General features: G+C 46.7%; 1 protein-coding gene across 1 annotated transcript in view; it reads left to right on the top strand.

Annotated features, from left to right (window-relative positions):
- The first annotated feature begins 1626 nt into the window (after positions 1-1626).
- COL6A1 (collagen type VI alpha 1 chain) overlaps positions 1627-20495 on the top strand; it is a 70835-nt gene continuing 51966 nt past the window's right edge. Inside the window, exon 1 of the mRNA XM_077272557.1 lies at positions 1627-1919. Coding sequence (XP_077128672.1) covers positions 1742-1919 — 178 coding nt within the window. The 5' untranslated portion in view covers positions 1627-1741. The remainder of the gene's footprint in view (positions 1920-20495) is intronic.

Raw genomic sequence — 20495 nt, 5'->3', positions numbered from 1 at the left:
CAGACATGTGAATCCTCACATCACGACCACTGCACAATGTAAGGATTTTCTGGTGCCGGGGACACAAGCAGGCGGCCGTGTGACCGCAAGTATGTGATCTGCATACTCCTGGCAACAATCTTACTAGACTGTTTCCGACCTCCTTGTACACACATTCATTGAGCGAGGACATGCACGTCTTATCAGCATGTGACCACATATATGTAAATCCCATACCTGCGATCATGCTCCTGTCGCTCCCGGTGCCGGCACTGGAGAATCCTCACAGTGTGCTCTGTGCGCAACGTTAGGATTCACAAGTCTGCAGTCACGTGGACTGTATATAACCGGACAACCCCTTTACACATTAATCACTGCCTTTGGGCACTTTACAAAATTGTTATTTGGGCGCTGTATAGTACGCCAAAAGGGAAAGACATCGCCCCATACATCCTAAAGCTGACCCTGTGCTTAGCCGAAGCCTCACCCCGCAGTCAGTGAGTCCCCTGTATTGAATGGAAAGGGCCCAACAATGTAACACGATTTATATTAACAGTCTCAAATGTGACGGTTTAGAAAACACTTTAGCAATCTATTCCTTAATAACAATGTTAATAACAGTCATACTAATGATAATGTAGCGTTCATTAATCCATTACATTAATGTATCATTTTATGATTATTATTTTGCTATTCCCAAAAAAGAAAATCCCACTGGGTAACAACTCTGACACCGTCCTCTGCCAGTCACTGCCTGCCCCTAAGGGTATGTGCACACGTTCAGGAATTTTCGCGTTTTTTCGCAAAAACGCTATAGAACGCATAAAAAACGCATACATATGCATCGTATCATTTAGAATGCATTCCGCAATTTTTGTGCACATGATGCGTTTTTTTCCGCGAAAAAAACGTATCGCAGTAAAAAATGAACAAGTTAATTAATTTTGCGGATTTTTCACATTTTTCACGCTATTCTATGCATTGGGAAAAAAACGCAAACAAAAAAAAACGCACAAAAAACGCATGCGGATTTCTGGCAGAAATGTCCGGTTTTTGTAAGGAAATTTCTGCAAGAAATCCTGACGTGTGCACACGTCAGTATTTCAGGAATTTTTGCATTTTTTTTGCGGAATTCCCTGATAAAAACGCTATAATTCTGCACAAAAAAACGCATAAATTATACGTCCTATCATTTAGAATGCATTCCGCATTTTTTTGTGCAAATGTTGTGCTTTTTCCCCCCAAAAAATGCAATCCGGAAAAAGAAGCAACATGTTCATTATTTTTGTGGATTTTTTGCGGATTTCCCATGATTTTGGAGTGTCAGGAGAAAAATCCGCAAAAATTCCGCAAAAATTAAGCAAAAAAAAACGAAAAAAAAAAATAAAAATTGCGGATTTCTGGCAGAAATGTCCAGATTTTGTCAGGAAAATTTCTGCAAGAAATCCTGACGTGTGCACATACCCTTAGTGTCCCTTAAAATGCTCTACCCCCTGTCAGCATGAGCAGCCCCTCTGTGCACAGAGAGGTCCTGGACAACTCCCCTGTCAGTGTCACAATGAAAGCTTGCCAGGCTGACCCTCCTTTTTCACAAGGACCATCCTCTGTACATTTCTCTCCCCTCCCTGTGGAAGTGTGCAGCACTGCCCCTCTCTGAGCTGTGTGTGTGAGCTCTGCATTCCCAGCAGCGCAGCACTCAGCAGCATTGTCAGGCTCCAGCTGAACTTCCAGCTCCCCTCCTGCCTGGGATACAGGGGGCACCATGAAGATGCTGAGGGGAGACCTCCCTCTGACCCTGCTGCACCTTTACCTTTTGCTAGGAGGTGGCACAGCACAGCAGGGCCAAGGTCAGGGCCCCGTTAAGGAACCATCCCTGCCTGGCACTGGACCCGGTACTGAGATCTTTTTCCCCCCTCCAGACAGAAAATCGTCCTATCAAGGTAACATTACATGATATTTGGCTTTCCCGTTACTTCTAGCTATCTTCGTCCCAGACTCATGATCCAGACTGATAATAATGATCATAAGGTTTAGCGTTTGCCAAGTTGAAGTAACATCTCGCTCCCATCACCACCAAATTTTGGGGGAATGTGAATCGTAGGCTAAGTAGTGTGCGCTGGAAATGATAGATACATGGAAGTGTGTCGGATTCTGGCTTCTTATATTTACTGCTCTTCTTTTATATTATCAGATATTTCGACCAAGTTGTTTTATTTTTCATCGCGACGTTATAAGAATCCATATTATTTGGGGGCAACGTATTACCTTCCTTTAATCAGCGCAATCACTTGCTTACAGTTATCCGTAGATCGTGCAGAAGTAACGTGTCCACCCACCTCTGTAATTTTGGAAATAAAAAAAAGAGATAATATTTTGGGCGGAGGTTTTGCCGGATCGGTGGGAGGAGACACCACTAAAGACACAATGGGGCAAATACTAGCCAATGAATATCAACTGTACACTGGTGGTAGGGAGCCTGGAAGAAGTGACTAGTCGGCTGCTTCATTGCACTTTCCATTCAAGAATGTGGATGTAGAATTAATTTAGTGAATACTTTGTGAACTTTACATAATGACGTAGTGTTAAATATTGAAACTATACATGTATATTGATTGTATGGACAAAATCAGATTTGGGGTAAAATCCAAACTGCTTCTCTTATCACTATACATAATGGGTCATTATGTATTTTCAGCCCACTATGTTACAACCTATAAATGGAAATATTAAAACAAAATATTTTATGTGTACGGAAATAATATATAACAATTATATTATCCCATAAGAATCCGAATTTTGGCTTTGAGGAACAAAACTTTTTTTTTCTTTTTTGCAGTTATAACTTTTTTACCTTTTGTTCAACATTAGCTGTGTGAGACAACGGGCCAGATTCATCATTTGGGATTTATAGAAGTCACTTTTCTTCTTTTTTCTTGCTTCTTTTTTTGTCTTGTTTCTTTATTGTCTTCTCTTTTTTTTTCTTTGTCTTTTGTCTTGTTTAGTCTCGCTGATGTTTTCTTGCCACAAATTCTTCAAAATGGAGCACGTGGTTCATGAACTTGTCAAAAATGATCTTTATTTTTGTCTTCAAGCAGTTTAGTTCAGTGACTTTTCACCACCAAAAGTCACAATTGTTTTGAAAAATTGCAAAAAATGTGACAAATTGGATAATCCTTCAGAACCTTTTGCTAGGCTGTAACTAAAGTGAGATTTGCTAAGACATTTACCTTTGGTAAAAGTCACATTTCATGGCACTGTTTAAAACATCTGGATAAGCAAAGTTATAGAGATAAAAGAAAAGAAAAGACTTAAAAAAGAAAGGCAACTTAAAAAGTGCTGCAAAACATATGGAGAATAAGGTGCAAATACCAAAGGCACTAAAATGGAGCAAACAACTGTAGAAAACTGGACTTTGTTTTTTTTGCCAGATTAGTGTACTTTATCAGGCCTTTCAGCTCTCAGAGTTTTCTTGGTTGTCACCTGGATTTTATATCCAATCACCGGGTCACCTTTGCTATTGACCTGATGACTCAACAAGCAGAAGATGTTGCTGCGTTGTTGAGTCGCGCTTCCTACTTTTTGGGGCACAATCTGCAATCTACGTCAGATCTCATGAAGGGCAAGTAGACTACCATAGATCCAACCAATCAGCTGCTGTACTCTGCTAATGTGCAACGCTGCCATCTAGTGGCCTCAATTCCCACACTTTTTTGTACCACTAGTATCAGCAATGACCCTGCTCCTCTTCACGTCTCTTACCACAGAGGTTAGAGGCCCCTAATTGTGTGTAGGTTAGGATAATTATATAAAGATATATACTGTATATTTTGTGAAAAAAGTGGTTGTGGAGTGATTATACTCTTCTCAGCAATAAAACTGCAATACCAAGAAGGAAAAGTTGTGGAATTCTGGAAATCATAGGATGGATAGTCATGTTAATGATATGCAAATGATGGAAAAATGGAAACAAAATTTTAAAAAACAACTAGTTTTATTCAGTATCAAGTATAAGCGCCACGTGCAGACATCTTCCTATTTACACGCCGTGGCAGATATCACTGGGTTATTAAAGGTTATCTGAGGAATGTTCTGGTGCCCTCATCAAGACCCATCCCAATTGCAAATCAATGACATCTGAGATGTGCTCAATAGGAGACAAGTCGGGAGATGCTGCAGCCTATGGTAGCATGTTTAGGCCACACAGGTGTCAAGTCACATGCTTTTTAGTGTTCCTCACCCAGCCACCAATGTAGTTCACCCTGACTGTGACTGCGGCACAGACACATGTACAACGCCCATGCCCATCAGATCCGTGGGGTACTCAGAACCGGGTCGGACAGTTCTTTGGGGAAGTCATGGGGCTGTGACCCGGCTCCGTGGCCCTGGGCATGCAAAAAAAATGCAAGGGGAGAAGTTATATGGGATTGATTCATGACGCCACCCGTGGTGTTCGGCAAGAGATGGCCGACGCTGTGGTTCAGGTCCACTGGGGCCGATGGTGATGCAGCAAAGGTGGTACAGCTCCCCACGGGTAGAGCAGGGGCCCCAGGGCAGAAATAACAGTCGGTTCAGGTGGTGTTGAGCGTTCGGGTGCAGAAAATAAGCAAGGGATGCAGAAAAGTGCAGTTTTCTTTACCTTTACTTCTTGGTAGATGAACATGCAGTCCGGGGTACCAGTTACAGATGACAGCAGGAGTCCGGCTAGCCTGGAAGCATTCAGAGGGTTCACCTTGCCAGGAAGGGTTGGAGGACTTCCTGCTGCACTCTATTTTCGGATACCTGCTGCCTGTAACTAGCTACGGCCGGCCCTCTCCTGCGTGTTGGCTCTGACCTGTATGGCAGACAGTGCGAGCCTATCATGGGCACTGCCTGTTCATTAGCAGCCCGGGCTCTTGGTGTGCTGCGGTGCCTCCGGGTGTTTGGTGTGGCCAGGGAGCTTGCAATCACCTGCCCGCCAGATTCGGCTGTCGGGGCGTAAAGCACCCACACAGCCAAGGACTCTGGCATCCTTCTAGTCAGTCAGGGTCAGTTCTCACGCACCTGCAATTTCCCAGAGCCCTTGTCTCCACTCCTCTCTCCGACTAACTTCCTAACAGACTACACTGACTCCTCCTCCCGACCAGAGAGAGCAGCTCCCCTGAGTTCCCCCTTCTGGCCTGAAGCAGGAATTCTGATGCATGCTGTGTATTACCTGGCGTGGGGACCTCTTCCTGCTTCCAGGCATGACATCACCCTTCAGAGAGAGGCAATGTCACCGTGGTAACCGGACTCTGGGGTGCCACACATGTCCTTATTTTTTCAGTTTGCTTTCCTTTGGCCTTCTCTGTCTGTAGCTGCACCACAGATATATTTTAGCCTTCTATAAACATAAGGATGAATGACCTTGGGGAGATCAAAACATCCAACACCGCGGAGACACCATCACGTGTTTCTCAACGCAGTGATCCAGAACACTGCCCCCATCCCTTAAGGGAAATATACAAATGCATGTAGAAAAGCCACGGAGACACCATCACGTGTTTCTCAACGCAAGCAATGAATAGCCAGGTCTTTCACCGGGAAGGAACAACCACGGGAAGGGCAGCATCCAATAAAGGAAAATCACCTATGCCAAAACATGATATCCATCCACAGACAGCTGTTTCGGGGTATTTGCCCCTCATCAGTGTGGAGTAGGAAACTGGCTATCAGGAGCAGTGCATAGTGAAAAGACTACAAACATAAGGATGAATGACGTCAGGGAGATCAAAACATCCAACACAGCGGAGACACCATCACGTGTTTCTCAACGCAGTGATCCAGAACACTGCCCCCATCCCTTAAGAGAAATATGCAAATGCATGCAGGATTGCTGCGGAGACACCATCACGTGTTTCTCAACGCAAGCAATGAATGGCCAGGTCTTTCACCGGGAAGGAACAACCATGGGAAGGGCAGCATCCAATAAAGGAAAACCACCTATGCCAAAACATGGTATCCATCCACAGACAGCTGTTTCGGGGTATTTGCCCCTCATCAGTGTGGAGTAGGAAACTGGCTATTAGGAGCAGTGCCTAGTGAAAAGACTATAAACATAAGGATGAATGACCTCGGGGAGATCAATACATCCAACACCGCGGAGACACCATCACGTGTTTCTCAATGTAGTGATCCAGAACACTGCCCCCATCCCTTAAGGGAAATATGCAAATGCATGTAGAAAAGCCACAGTGTTGGATGTTTTGATCTCCCCGAGGTCATTCATCCTTATGTTTATAGTCTTTTCACTAGGCACTGCTAGTGCTAGGCACACCAAAAAACATGTCTGCAAAATAGAGTTTCTAGTTTGGCTTTTAATCCTAAATGATATGGCAAGGATCATTAAAGGGTCACTATTGATGTTTAGGATTGCTACATCTAATAGGTGGCATTAGAGTTGCTGTCAATCTGTTCTAGTGATTTGGTGTGAATCCAGAAGTAGAGATTACCCACGGTGATCTAGGAGATTATATTTAACAGCGAGTGACCTCCCGGCTGGGTCAGGTTAACCGGTTGTTCAGTAGCTATCCCTGATTACTTAGTAGCCATCCAGTGAGTTCCAGTTGTTGGTTCCCATCCATTTTGATCCAGTAAGTATCCATGTTGAACCAATAGTGTTGTAGACATCACTTATGACCTGATGGCCACTCATAACGACCTAGTACCTTCACAACTATTTGTAGTAACTTAGTTTTCATTCCTGTTAGTTTAGGTTCCTTTTACAGTCCCAGTGGCCTACAATAACACAGTAGTGTAGTGTGATGATCCAGTGATTGCATAAAATCCCTGATCATCCCATGGACTTGTTGCTTGTCTACTTTTTGCAATAACTCAGAGATGCTGATACACAATTTTTACCAATTTTAAGAAGAAACTAAACTTCTTAGGCCTATAACCAATCCAAGAGGTTGAGTACGTGAGTGATGCTTCTTAATGACTAAGATATATTTCATAGTAAGCAGCCATATCAGTTGTCCGTGTCAGCTTGACAGTGGAAAAACCACACAACAATTTAGTGAGTTTTAAAAACTGTAATATACACTCTATGAACAAACGTATTGGGAAACATCTCTTAAAGGGGTTATAAAGTCACTATATATTGATCACCTTCGAGAAAGACTACCAGTCTGACAGATTGCACCCTCACTGAACAAATGTTATTAGCTCGGGGAGGAGGCAGATATAAATAAATACAATGAATGGAGCTGCAAAGCCCATCTCCATTCTTTTTGTAGTGTCTGCTTCCGGACACCGCAGATTAGCTCCTGTTCAAGATCGTATTGGTTGGGGTTACTATCTCTGGTGTCGGCTGGCTGTAAACACATTAAATGAGCTGCAAAGCAGCCACGTACTGCAGAACAACTCCTAAAGAAAGGTCCATAATGGCATGCATTAAACTGAGATGCAAAGCTCAGGAGCTGTACTGCAGTACCTGGCAGCGGTGGCTACACATTGAAAAGAGCTGCTCTTTCCAACTACCCTTTGCCTTTTGTGTTTACATCCAGCAGCCGCAAAAACTACTAAAAGCTGATCGGTGGGGGTGCTGTGTGTTAAACCCTTGCCAATCTAATATTGATGACCTATGCTATTTGACAACCCCATTAATCATTATATTCAGGTTTTTCATTCACTCCCGTTGCCACAGGGGTATAAAATCCAGCCCCTTGCCTTTATAAATATATGTGAAAGAATGGCTCATTCTAAAGAGCTCACTGAGTTTGATCATGGTACTGTTAGAGTAATCCACCTTTCAAACAAGTCAGTTTTTGAAAAATCACCTGCGAGTGGCATTATTAAAAAGCTGACATATTAAGGAATCACTGTAAGCTTAATCTCGAGGCCACAAAGTTTCAGAGAGGGTTCACTGAGTGCCGAGGTGCAAAATGCAAAATTGCCTGACAATTGGGTTCATTCGATTTCCAATATAGGAAAGATATATATCTTGGTACCGTGTTAGCCAGTAGATAGAAAAATATTTATAATTGAGAGTCCTCAGTGGTTGATACCTTTTAATGGCTAACTGAAAAGATAGTAACAAATTGCAAGCTTTCGAGACTACTCAGGCCTCTTTAGCAGGCATAGGCTAAAAGAAATTCTGGAGAATCACATATATATGCACAAAACATCACAGAAAAAAAAATTTGGATAAGACAGGTGACATGAAGCAGAATTACCATGGGTGATAAACAGTTATGTCCATAAATATTGGACCAGTTCTTAGATGGGGAACGTTTTATTGTTCTCTGATTGGGGTCTGGTTCTGTTGTGATGACTCCACATAGTCTGAAGGGCAAATTCCTTAGTTCCTTAGATGATGTAAAAAGACATAAATCCATGCGACACATTCATTCCTGCACTAAGACTGTCAAAGGTCATCATCAGCTTATATTCCCAGACTCTTCTGTCTATTTGAGATTTGAAGTTACCTTTTAAAACAAGTAATTTCATGTACATAATGTTGTGATTGGGGAGACAAAAATGTATTGCCACAGGTAGATCCATTCTTTTTTCTCTTATTGTATGGTGGTGAGAATTCATCCTTGTCCTCAGTTTTTGCCCTGTCTCCCCCACATAATTCTGCTTCATGTCACCTGTCTTATCCATGTTTTTTTTTCTGTGATGTTTTGTGCATAAATATGTGATTTTCCAGAATTTCTTTTAGTCTATGCCTGTTGAAGAGGCCTGAGTAGTCTCGAAAGCTTGCAATTTGTTACCATCTTTTCAGTTAGCCATTAAAAGGTATCAGCCACTGAGGACTCTCAATTCTAAATATTTTTTTATTTCCAAGGAATACATTTTGGATGCAAATTGAATTCCTTGCCCAAATTTGGTCAAATCTTTTGAATTTTGACAGAGTTACTCAACTGTTCTGTGGAGTAATGAATCACCCTTCTCTATCTGGCATCTGATGGTCAAGTCTGGGTGTGGTGAATACTAAGAGAACGTTACCTGTTTGACTTCATAGTTCAAACTGTAAACTTTGGTGGAGGAGGGATAATGCCATGGGGCTGGTTTTGAGGGGTCGGCCTAGACCTCTTAGTACCAGTAAAGTGAAATCTTAATGCTTCAGCATACAAGACATTTTGGACATTTGTAGCATCCAGCTTTGTGGGAATGGTTTAAGGAAGGACTTTTTCTGTTAAAGCATGACTGTGCTCCAGAGCACAATTGAAGGTCCATAAAAACGGGCGTAATGATCGCGGTCGCAGAGGGTGCAACCACAACCTGGTCATCACAGTAGGGCAACTATTTCTACTGGAAGTGTGTCAGAGAACCTGCTCCAAAATACAAGCTGCCAGCCAATCAGAGGCCAGCAACTGACTTTGGCATGCCCATGGCTGGGGGCGTATGGCAGTGACGTCATGCGCTACCTGCCGCTTGCACACTGAAGTTAGTCGCCGGCTACAGAAGAGGATGCTGCACGGTGTGGGAGTGGGGGCAAGGTGAGTAGAATTGTATGTCCTTATAGGATTTAGAACGGTACAAGAGGAAGGGGGGCAGGTCCAAATTATGCATCGGGGCCAATCGGACTCTAGTTACGCCACTGTCCATAAAGGCATGGATGGCTGACTTTTTTTGTAGAATAACTTGATTGGCTTGGCTTCACAGAGCCTCCTTCCCAACATTATCAAACATCTGTGAGATGATATAGAACGTGAAACTGCGAGCCAGGCCCTATAGTTCAACATCAGTGTCTGACCGTACAAATACTTTTCTGGATGAAGAGGCAAAAATTCCCAACTACGGGCCCCAAAATCGTATAGAAAGCCTTCCCTAGGATAATGGAAGCTATTACAGCTGTAAAGGTGGGGCAACTGATTAGTGGCTATGGATTTACAATCGGGCGTCATAAAAACTCTCCTAGGTGTAATGTGACAGTGTCCCAGTACTTTTATCATATACAGTGTATAGTCTGTGTAACTTTTTACCTAACTGACCAAGTCAAAAAGCCATTTTTAGCACTTATAAGGCCCCAATGGAAAACCAACTACTTGGAGTGTGGATAAAACATGAGGCACAGATGACTTTGACTTTAATAACTTTTTCTGATAACTGTTCGCAGAATGTTATCTCACTTAAAGTGTAACCGTTGCTTTAGTTATATATATATATATATATATATATATATATATATATATATATATATATATTGTAAAGCTGCAGTAGCGTCGTACGCAGTGAAGAAGCAGTGACCCACAAATTCAAACACAAAAGTCTCTTTTAATGTGTTTCTTCACAGCATTAAAGTCCAATTCACATAAATATATGCATATAACTTCAGTGAATATTATCAGTAACCAGTTTACACCAGTTCAAAGCAATACATATCACAAAGCTTTAGATTTGCGGTCCCTAAACAGGCCAGACTTCCCTTGTCCAGTTTCCCTGGGCGACTGCACGCCATCTCACAGTCTCTATACGTCTTCATACACACAGCCTCATATATTGCAGACACTATGTAGAGACCGCAGGTAAAGAAGGATGCAGGGACAAATAGGAGCCAGAAAGCAAATAGCGTTTTTAACTTTCTTTTTTAACTTCCAACCAAAAAGATAACAAACGTTTTCCACGCAGGGAACTTATATACAAGAACACAATCTCGCAGTAAATCCCAATTATTATATGGCCGCCCTGAACTATACCCGTAGAACGCGGCAGCGCCTCACTAGTGACTCCCTACTAAGATAAAGTCAACAACGGTCACTTATCAGTGCTGGTTCAGCGATGTAGTCCTGACGGGGAGGCTCCGACAACGCCGTAGTCCTGATGGCGGAGGAAGGAGGTGTCTTCTGGCGACGGGCCCAGGCGTAGAGTCGAGTCCAGAATGTCTTTTGCGGTGCTGCGTTCCCTCCTGCAGGCGGACGTTGATCCGAGGTAACAGCCTCCCAGTCCAGAGAAGAGTCTTTTTGAGGAGGATTAGGAGAATAATCAGTATCAGTCACAGCTGAGACGAAACCATGCGAGTCTGTAGCACTCTCTGGCAAGGTGCTCTCAGGGAGCGCGGTAATACTGTCCCTGAGCTGGTCAGCACTACCCCTCTGCCTGGGGGGTCGCTGACGACGAATGCGCCTCTTTTTGGGGGCTCCAGTAATTGCCCGCAGTGTCTGTTGCACGTTTTCCCCCTGCTTCCTGCAAGTCTCACTGCGGCCTGCACACACACAGCAACTGCGCTGCAGTTTCCTCTCCTCAGAGATTTCCCGCGCTTCTCTGCCCCTGCTTTCGCGCGTTTTGCTTTTTATCCTCTCCTCTCCCTGCGTCACTCTGCCTCCTGTCACATGAGCCTGGCTTCCCATGCACCCCTCAAATCCGTCCCCCGGAACCCCGACTCCCGGCAACAATGGTTCCACCCGTCTGCACAGCTCACCAGGTCCCTGTCCCCTACATTCCCCCACCCTGTATGCTCGCCAGTCCCTGGGCGAGGCCTTCGCACTGACAGGTCGCCCACCTGACGGATTGTTCCACACTTGGGTCTGTCTAGTGTGTAAGTCAGGACTGTAGCGAGTTGGGGGTCTACCGGCAGTAGAACGTTCAGAACGTCGTGGCTCGGGTCCTTGTGTAGGGGGTGTTGGGGGAATGTCGTCAGCGGAAGGGTGACTGGTCAGGGGTAGTGTAGTAGTCGAGATAGGGGGAGTATTTTGACGCCGTTCTTCTTCTTCATCATCTTCTTCATCCCACCAATGGTTGTTGGGGGACTCAGTCGTAGGTGGCTCTTCCCTGATTGCGGATTCCGGGGTGTCCGAGTCAACAGAGCGACACAACCGGAGCATGTTGCGATGAAGAATGCGAGTACCTGTACTTCCGAGGGCCTCAGACTGCACTTCATATACAGGTCCATGCGGGTCTATACGGCGAAGCACCCGATAGGGTGTTTTTTCCCAACGATGGTCTAACTTGTTTTGCGGTCTTTGCTCTCGAACGAGTACTCGATCACCTGGCCGGAACTCTGGGGGTTTTGCTGTAGGGGTGCTCCGATGCTCCACTTCCCGAATTCGAGTGTGTACCAGTCGGTGTAAGGTCTGCAGCCGATGCCGATGATCACGCACCCACGAAGCCATCCCTGTTCGGGGGCCTTCTTCCTCCGAAGACAGTTCCAGATCTGTCATGCCTTTTCCTGGGCGCCCAAAGACCACTTCATACGGGGTGCGTCCTGTGACTTGATGAACTCTATTGTTGTAGACCCACACTAGGTCAGACACGTACTCCGGCCAGCGGGCCTTCTGATCTTGTTCTAGCGCACGCAGCATTTGAAGCAAAGTCCGGTTAAACCGCTCACAAGCCCCATTTCCCTGGGGATGATACGGTGTGGTGCGTGACTTATCAATGCCGTAGAGGCGATGCAGCTCTTCCATGACCTTGCCCAAGAAACAGGCGCCTTGATCCGAATGTATTCGCCTCGGACAGCCGTAAACTTGAATAAAGTTCTTACAGATAGCGCTCGCCGCCGACTCAGCTGTCTGATCACGGGTAGGGATGACTACCGCGAATTTTGAAAAATGATCTACCATAACGAGGCAGTGTTCGTAGCCTTGATGCGCTGCTCCAATGGTAATGTAGTCTATCATTAATACTTCAAAAGGGGCAGACGTCGTGATGCTCTGCACAGGCGCCCTTTCCTCCGGTGACTTGGTTAGCTCACATTGTCGACATTGTCTACAGGCAGTTTGTACTTCCGCAAGCAGCCGAGGATGATAGAACCGAGTTTGCAGCCACTTAAACGTCCTCTTCACTCCGAAGTGTGCCCCGGACTCATGAGCTTCTTTAGCAACTGCGGCCACCACAGGCCCTGGTAAGACCATCTGCCAGGTCGGCTCAGAATCTGCCAGAGCCATGGTTAAGTGGCATAAGAGCCCGTCCTGAAGAGTTAGGCGCTCCCACTGCCGCAGAAGAAGGTTCAGATCTGACGGGAGAATTTGTCCAGGAGTTCTCACGGGCAATAGACCATTCGTTATCCACTGTCGCAATGGAGCTAGTTCCTGGTCTTCCTGTTGTAGCCGTATCCATTCGTCCCGACTCTGAACCAACAGTCCTGCAGCCGTTCCGTTCCCGGTCTGTTCCCGGCTCACAGCCGTCTGAGCAGCGCCCCCGATGGCGTAGGGGATTTCTTCTCCCTCCAGCTCCTCATCTCGGTTAGTTCTTGGGGGATTTTTCCGCAGACGAGATAATGCGTCAGCATGAACATTCTCCGCTCCTCGCTTGTAAAGGATACGGTATCTGTACTTGGCCATCCGGGCTACCCAGCGCTGTTCTAGGGCACCCAATTTCGCATTTTCCAGATGTGCCAATGGGTTGTTATCCGTGCGTATCAGCACCTCGGAACCGGCCAGGTACTCAGCGAACCGCTCCGTCATAGCCCACACCACGGCCAGCAGCTCCACCTTGAAAGAACTGTAATTGTCTGGGTTCAACTCAGAGTCATGAAGAGACCGACTCGCATAGGCGATCACTCTCTCCCGCCCATCCTGAACCTGAGACAACACAGCCCCCAATCCCTGAGAGCTGCCGTCGGTGTGTAGGATGAACGGTTGCGAAAAGTCCGCATAAGCCAACACCGGCGGCTCCATGAGAGCTGTCTTCAAGTCCCGGAACGCTGCTTCTTGTGGCTCCTGCCATTGTATCTTCTTTCCCCGTTCCTTGGGGGAGCTTCCTTTCAGCAGGACTTGTAGATTGTGAGAACGGCGAGCAAAATTCTTCACGAAGCGCCGGTAGTACCCAGCGAGGCCCAAGAACGCCCGTACATCTTTAGCGGTCTCCGGTGTGGGCCACTCCTGGATTGCAGCAATCTTCTCCTGCGATGGCCGGACTCCTTCGGCGGACACCACATGCCCCAGGTACTCGATCTGTTCCCGGAACAAGTGACACTTCTGGGGCTTCACCTTAAGCCCGTATTTCAGCAACCGGTCTAGTACCTGTTCCAGTCGGCACAGATGTTCCTCGAATGTTGGGGCGTAGATGATGATGTCATCCAGATAAATGAGAGTGGCCTCGAAGTTCAAATCCCCCAGACACCGCTCCATTAATCGTTGGAAGGTGCCTGGAGCGTTGGCCAGCCCAAACGGCATTCGATTGAACTCAAATAGTCCCATGGGAAGGATGAACGCTGTCTTAGGACGATCTGCTTCTGTCATCGGGACCTGCCAGTATCCGCTGGCTAGGTCTAAGGTGGAAAAATATTTGGCCCGACCCAGCACGGAGAGAGACTCCTCGATACGGGGAAGTGGATAAGAGTCTCGGACGGTGCATGCATTTAGCTTACGATAGTCCACACAGAACCGGAGCGTGCCGTCCTTTTTCCGCACCAGCACGATCGGGGCAGCCCACGGGCTCTGACTCTCGCGGATCACTCCCTTTTGTAGCATCTGGCCTAACAACGTCTTTACTTCCTGGTACATCTGCGGGGGAATCTGTCTGTACCGCTCCCTGATGGGCACTGTATCTCCGGTCGGAATTCCATGTTCGATGGCCGTGGTACAGCCAAAATCATCTTCATGTTGCGCAAACACTTCAGCATAGTGTCCAAGGAGCCGCTGCACTCGCGAGACTTGTGATGGATCCAGACCCGGTAATTCTGCTCGCATATGTTCCAGAATAATTTGACCTTTTCGTAACGCTATCAGCTCAGGATCCTGTGTAGACCGGACACTGACCATCCAGGGATCAGGGGAATCCACCTTTAACTGTAAAGTATCTGGAGGAGGCATCACTTCTAACGGTCGTAACACTTTGGCCATCTCACTTCGGACCCGTAGCACGACATCGTGTTCGTCCACATTCACACATCGCACTGGTACGGCCCCATTTTTAACAGTAGCCAGAGATCGGGCCACCAGCAGTCCTGTGGGCAAAGGGGACGTAAAGGTGGGCTCAACCTGCACTTGCACTCCTTCCAGAGGGATGCGAGCTCGGATGGGCAGGGATATAACAGTCTGTCCTGGGGGAAACGTCACTTCTGCTGTCGGGGAGGTGATTACTTTCCCTAGTATGTCTCCCTCCTGAAAGGTCTCTTGCACACGGACTTCCCTCACTAACTGTCTGAACACGGAGCCTTGAGGTGTACTGGTCCCCCACTGATTGAGTGTCTCTTGTGTGGTCTCCCCTAACAGCAAACTGCCAAAGTCCTTCAATACATTCATCCCCAAAGTCACGATATGTTGTGGGCTGGGATCCCCCCGTGTCAACACAACCCCCCGGCGGCCCAGGTCTTTCCCACATAAAGATATTTGCATCCAGGTGACCCCTTCCACTGGGATGGGCAGCTGATTGGCGGCCTGCAACCGGATTACGGGGCCCCATTGGGGTCTGACTGACACAGGGAAGTGTTTTCTAAAATAGGCCTCGGGCATAGTCGTGACTTGAGATCCGGTGTCCACCAGACAACGTACAGCCCGCCCTTCAAACTCTGCCCAAACCAGGGGGCAGCTGGCAACCAAATTTTCGGGACTTTCACCACCCATCCGCGGGGATTCTGACTCCGAGCGTCGTCCCCTTAGCTCGGAGTCCTCTAGTTTAACGCCCGCCGTGACGAGGCCCTCCCTCTCCGGGGGCACTCCCGTGCGAAATGTCCTGCCTCCCCGCAACCATAGCAAGCACCGGAGACCGGATAATATCCTGGACGAGCGCCACGAGCTGGACTCCCAGACCCTTGCCCCCGGGGTAGCTCCCTTGGGCTTCGCGCATTTTTTTTTACTTCGGCCAGTTCGTCTCGGATTTGTTTGAGCTCCTGCCGCATCTCCTGAACCCACGACGGCTCACCCCCTCCTGGTGCAGCGGTCTGGATAACCCGAGCCTCTCCTGTCAGGACCGTCACCCCCCTCTCTTGCTCCCGGGTGCGGGCCTCATTGCCTATGTCGGAGAAAGTCAGGTGCGGGTCGACCCGCACTCGTTCACGTAGAGCCTGTTTGGTCAACTCATCCCGCAGTCCCGTCACCAGTTGGTCGCGCAGGGTCACGTCGACATGTCCCATCCCCATACCATCTTTCCGCACGATTGCAATGTTTAGCTCTTGCAGAGCATTCATGTACTGAGTGACAGTCTCGCCCTCTTTTTGTCGCCGTCCAAACAACCGGGCCCGCAGCTCTCCCACGTCGGTGGGATCCCCGTGCGTCCCCTCTAACACATGTAACACCCCAGTAAAAGTATTCCGCTCTGTGGGGGGTCTCAACATCACTGAATCCCGAGCCTCTCCGTCTAAGGCCATAATGGCCACCTCTGCTTCCAGGGCTGGGGTCATAGGATGCATTCTCAACAGCCCCCTCATCCTTTCAGTCCAGCTCCACAACAACATGTTGCTCCCATTAAAATTGGGCAAATTGTTTAACATGGCCCCCAATGAGAGAGAAGCTCTAGGCCCAGCCCCATCCTCCGTATCTTCTGGCTCCTTCTTTGGATCCTGCATCCTGCCGACTACGCCAAATGTAGAGACCGCAGGTAAAGAAGGATGCAGGGACAAATAGGAGCCAGAAAGCAAATAGCGTTTTTAACTTTCTTTTTTAACTTCCAACCAAAAAGATAACAAACGTTTTCCACGCAGGGAACTTATATACAAGAACACAATCTCGCAGTAAATCCCAATTATTATATGGCCGCCCTGAACTATACCCGTAGAACGCGGCAGCGCCTCACTAGTGACTCCCTACTAAGATAAAGTCAACAACGGTCACTTATCAGTGCTGGTTCAGCGATGTAGTCCTGACGGGGAGGCTCCGACAACGCCGTAGTCCTGATGGCGGAGGAAGGAGGTGTCTTCTGGCGACGGGCCCAGGCGTAGAGTCGAGTCCAGAATGTCTTTTGCGGTGCTGCGTTCCCTCCTGCAGGCGGACGTTGATCCGAGGTAACAGCCTCCCAGTCCAGAGAAGAGTCTTTTTGAGGAGGATTAGGAGAATAATCAGTATCAGTCACAGCTGAGACGAAACCATGCGAGTCCGTAGCACTCTCTGGCAAGGTGCTCTCAGGGAGCGCGGTAATACTGTCCCTGAGCTGGTCAGCACTACCCCTCTGCCTGGGGGGTCGCTGACGACGAATGCGCCTCTTTTTGGGGGCTCCAGTAATTGCCCGCAGTGTCTGTTGCACGTTTTCCCCCTGCTTCCTGCAAGTCTCACTGCGGCCTGCACACACACAGCAACTGCGCTGCAGTTTCCTCTCCTCAGAGATTTCCCGCGCTTCTCTGCCCCTGCTTTCGCGCGTTTTGCTTTTTATCCTCTCCTCTCCCTGCGTCACTCTGCCTCCTGTCACATGAGCCTGGCTTCCCATGCACCCCTCAAATCCGTCCCCCGGAACCCCGACTCCCGGCAACAATGGTTCCACCCGTCTGCACAGCTCACCAGGTCCCTGTCCCCTACAACTACACATGCCAGCCCTCCTCTGACTAGTTCTCGTGGGTGTCCTGCATCGCTGTATCACAGTCTCTTTACAGACTCTTTACTCACACAGGCGTACACAGTTCAGGATATCCTCCGGATAGCAGCCGGGCACCATATCCACCTTTTTGCAATCGTTGCACATGCTAGTCCTCTTTCGGGCACAGGACATCCACCTCCAGACACAGGACTGTCCACATCCGACTCCTTCGGGCACAGGACATCCACCTCTGGGCATAGGACTGTCCACATCCGAGACCAGTACCATGGACGACTTGCATCTCTGTGTACGCTGCAGGTGCCAGGCTATTCAGCTGTCCTGGGTGCTGGCTCTGCTGGCCTCTGCCTCCATGCACTCTGCAGACCAGCACACACCAGACTGACACTGACGTGCACCTTGCACACCTGGCCTGGCCTGGCCAGACACCTGACACACGAATACCCCTTACTGCAGGGTTTTTAAACACACAAACCTGTGGCCTTCAGCCACATGGAAAACCAGGACCGGAAATCCGTGACTCTCATGCACACCTATGGACTTCATCCGTCTGCATGCACATTCTGGGGAGAACAAACAGCGTCCCCTAGCTGTATCAGAGGCCACAGCCTCACTATATATATATATATATATATATATATATATATATATATATATATATATATATATATATGAAGCTGAATGTGTGTGTGTGTGTGTATGTGTGTATGTCCGGGATTGGCATCTGCACCGTCGCAGCTACAGCCACAAAATTTTGCACAGTCACACGTCTGGACCCCGAGAGCGTCATAGGCTATGTTGTGAGGCAAAATTTTAACCCCGCGCTTTGCAATTCACCAAACAATTTTGCCCCTATCTACATAATGGGGAAAAAGTGAAAGGAAAAGTGTTGGAGGCAAATTGACAGCCGCCAGATGTGAACAAGGGGGACTTAAAGAGTAAGAGCGATGGCGCCAAAGAGTATATACCGTACAGTTGCTAAGGTGGGGCCCCGACATGGGATACTCACTACACACTGGGATATGAACACACACACACACAAAATGCGCCAGACACTACCACGTGCTTGAACACATATCACCCTCAGCACACATTTCACCACACATATACCAACCTCGCCACATAAAAGTCGAAACACAAAAGTCACCGCTCAAAACTCGCCATGCGCAAAATTCGCCACATGCAAAACTAGGCTCACGCAAAACTCGCCACACGTGCAAAACTCACCTCATGGAAAACTCGCCACACGCAAAACTTGCACACGCGGAAAAATTGCCACATGCACAAAAGTTGCAACACATGCAAAAGTTGCCTCACACAAAACTTGCACATACTCAAAACGCATCACACATAAAACGCGCCACGCGCAAAACTTGCTGCACACAACTTGCTACACTAACCTGTCACATGCAACTCGACACACAAAAAGATGCTACACGCATGTTGCCACACAAAACTCATCTCACAAAAGTTGCTACATTCATGTCGCCACACAAAACTCAACACACACAACTTGACACATGAAGCTCGCCCTAAAACACACACAAGTCTGGTATTATCCTTCAAAGATAAAAATCTGATTAATAAGCAGACAAACTACAAGAGCAACAAATGTACCATATAGGAAATACGGCAGCTGTCAGTCACATGACCAGTCTATTATGTGTATGTGTGAGCTAATATATACTGCCAGGGGGGAGGGCTTCCTGTTGGCTGGAGATTTATCAGGCTGCCAATTTAGCTTACAAATACTGAGGTAAAAATACTGAGCAAATAACGTGTGAACGAGGTCTAATACAGGAGGAGATGACACATAGATATATACTATATACAGGGGAGATGACACACAGGTATATACTATATACAGGGGAGATGACATACACATATATACTATATACAGGAGCAGATGACACACAGGTATATACTATATACAGGAGGAGATGACTTACAGGTATATACTATATACAGGAGGAGATTACATACAGGTATATACTATATATAGGAGGAGATGACACACCTACATACTATATACAGGAGGAGATGACATACAGGTATATACTATGTAAAAGAGGAGATGACACATAGGTATATAGAGGAGATGACATACAGCAGGTATAAACTATATACAGGGGAGATGACATACAGGTATATAATATATATAGGAGATGACATACAGGTATACACTATATATAAGAGGAGATGACATACAGGTATATACTATATACAGAAGAGATGACATACAGGTATATACTATATATAGGAGGAGATGACATACAGGTATATACTATATACAGAAGAGATGACATACAGGTATATACTATACACAGGAGGAGACGACACATAGGTATATACAGGAGGAGATGACATACAGCAGGTATATACCATTTACAGGGGAGATGACATACAGGTATATACTATAAAACAGGGGAGATGACATACAGGTATATACTATATACAAGAGATGACATACAAGTGTATACTATATATAAGGGAGATGACAAACATGTATATACTGAGGTGAAAATGAGAGGTGTGTGGTCAAAATGAGAGGTGTGAGGTGAAAATGAGAGGTGTGAGGTGAAAATAAGAGGTGTGAGGTGAAAATGAGAGGTGTGTGGTCAAAATGAGAGGTGTGAGGTGAAAATGAGAGGTGTGAGGTGAAAATAAGAGGTGTGAGGTGAAAATGAAAAGGTGTGAGCGCAAAATGAGAGGAGTGAGGGAAAATAGTGGAGTGATCGGAAAATGACAGATGTGAGGTCAAAATGACAAGTGTTAGGGGGAGTGAGGGGGAAAATAAGAGGAGTGAGGGAGAAAATGAGAGGTGTGATGGGAAAATAAGAGAAGTGAGGTGCTATAACTAACCACAGATATTTACTATGCCCAGGCAACGCCAGGCTCTTCAGCTAGTATATATATATATATATATATATATATATATATATATATATATATATATACATATAAAATGCTCAATATAACAGCAAAATCTGTATTCAATGAACGTGGATTTTTCCATTACTGAGATAGATGACAATTGGCGCTATGAAGCTCTATGGAGAACTGTTACTGTCATTTCAGGAGAACTTGCAGCAGAATGTCTGTGTCTGCCTCTAGCTCCTCCCCCTCCTCACCTCCCTCTGCATAGA

This window comes from Ranitomeya variabilis, chromosome 7 (assembly GCF_051348905.1).
Source record: "Ranitomeya variabilis isolate aRanVar5 chromosome 7, aRanVar5.hap1, whole genome shotgun sequence".
Taxonomy (NCBI): domain Eukaryota; kingdom Metazoa; phylum Chordata; class Amphibia; order Anura; family Dendrobatidae; genus Ranitomeya; species Ranitomeya variabilis.
The sequence above is the reverse complement of the archived record's forward strand: the minus strand, read 5'-3'. Positions and strand labels throughout refer to the sequence as shown.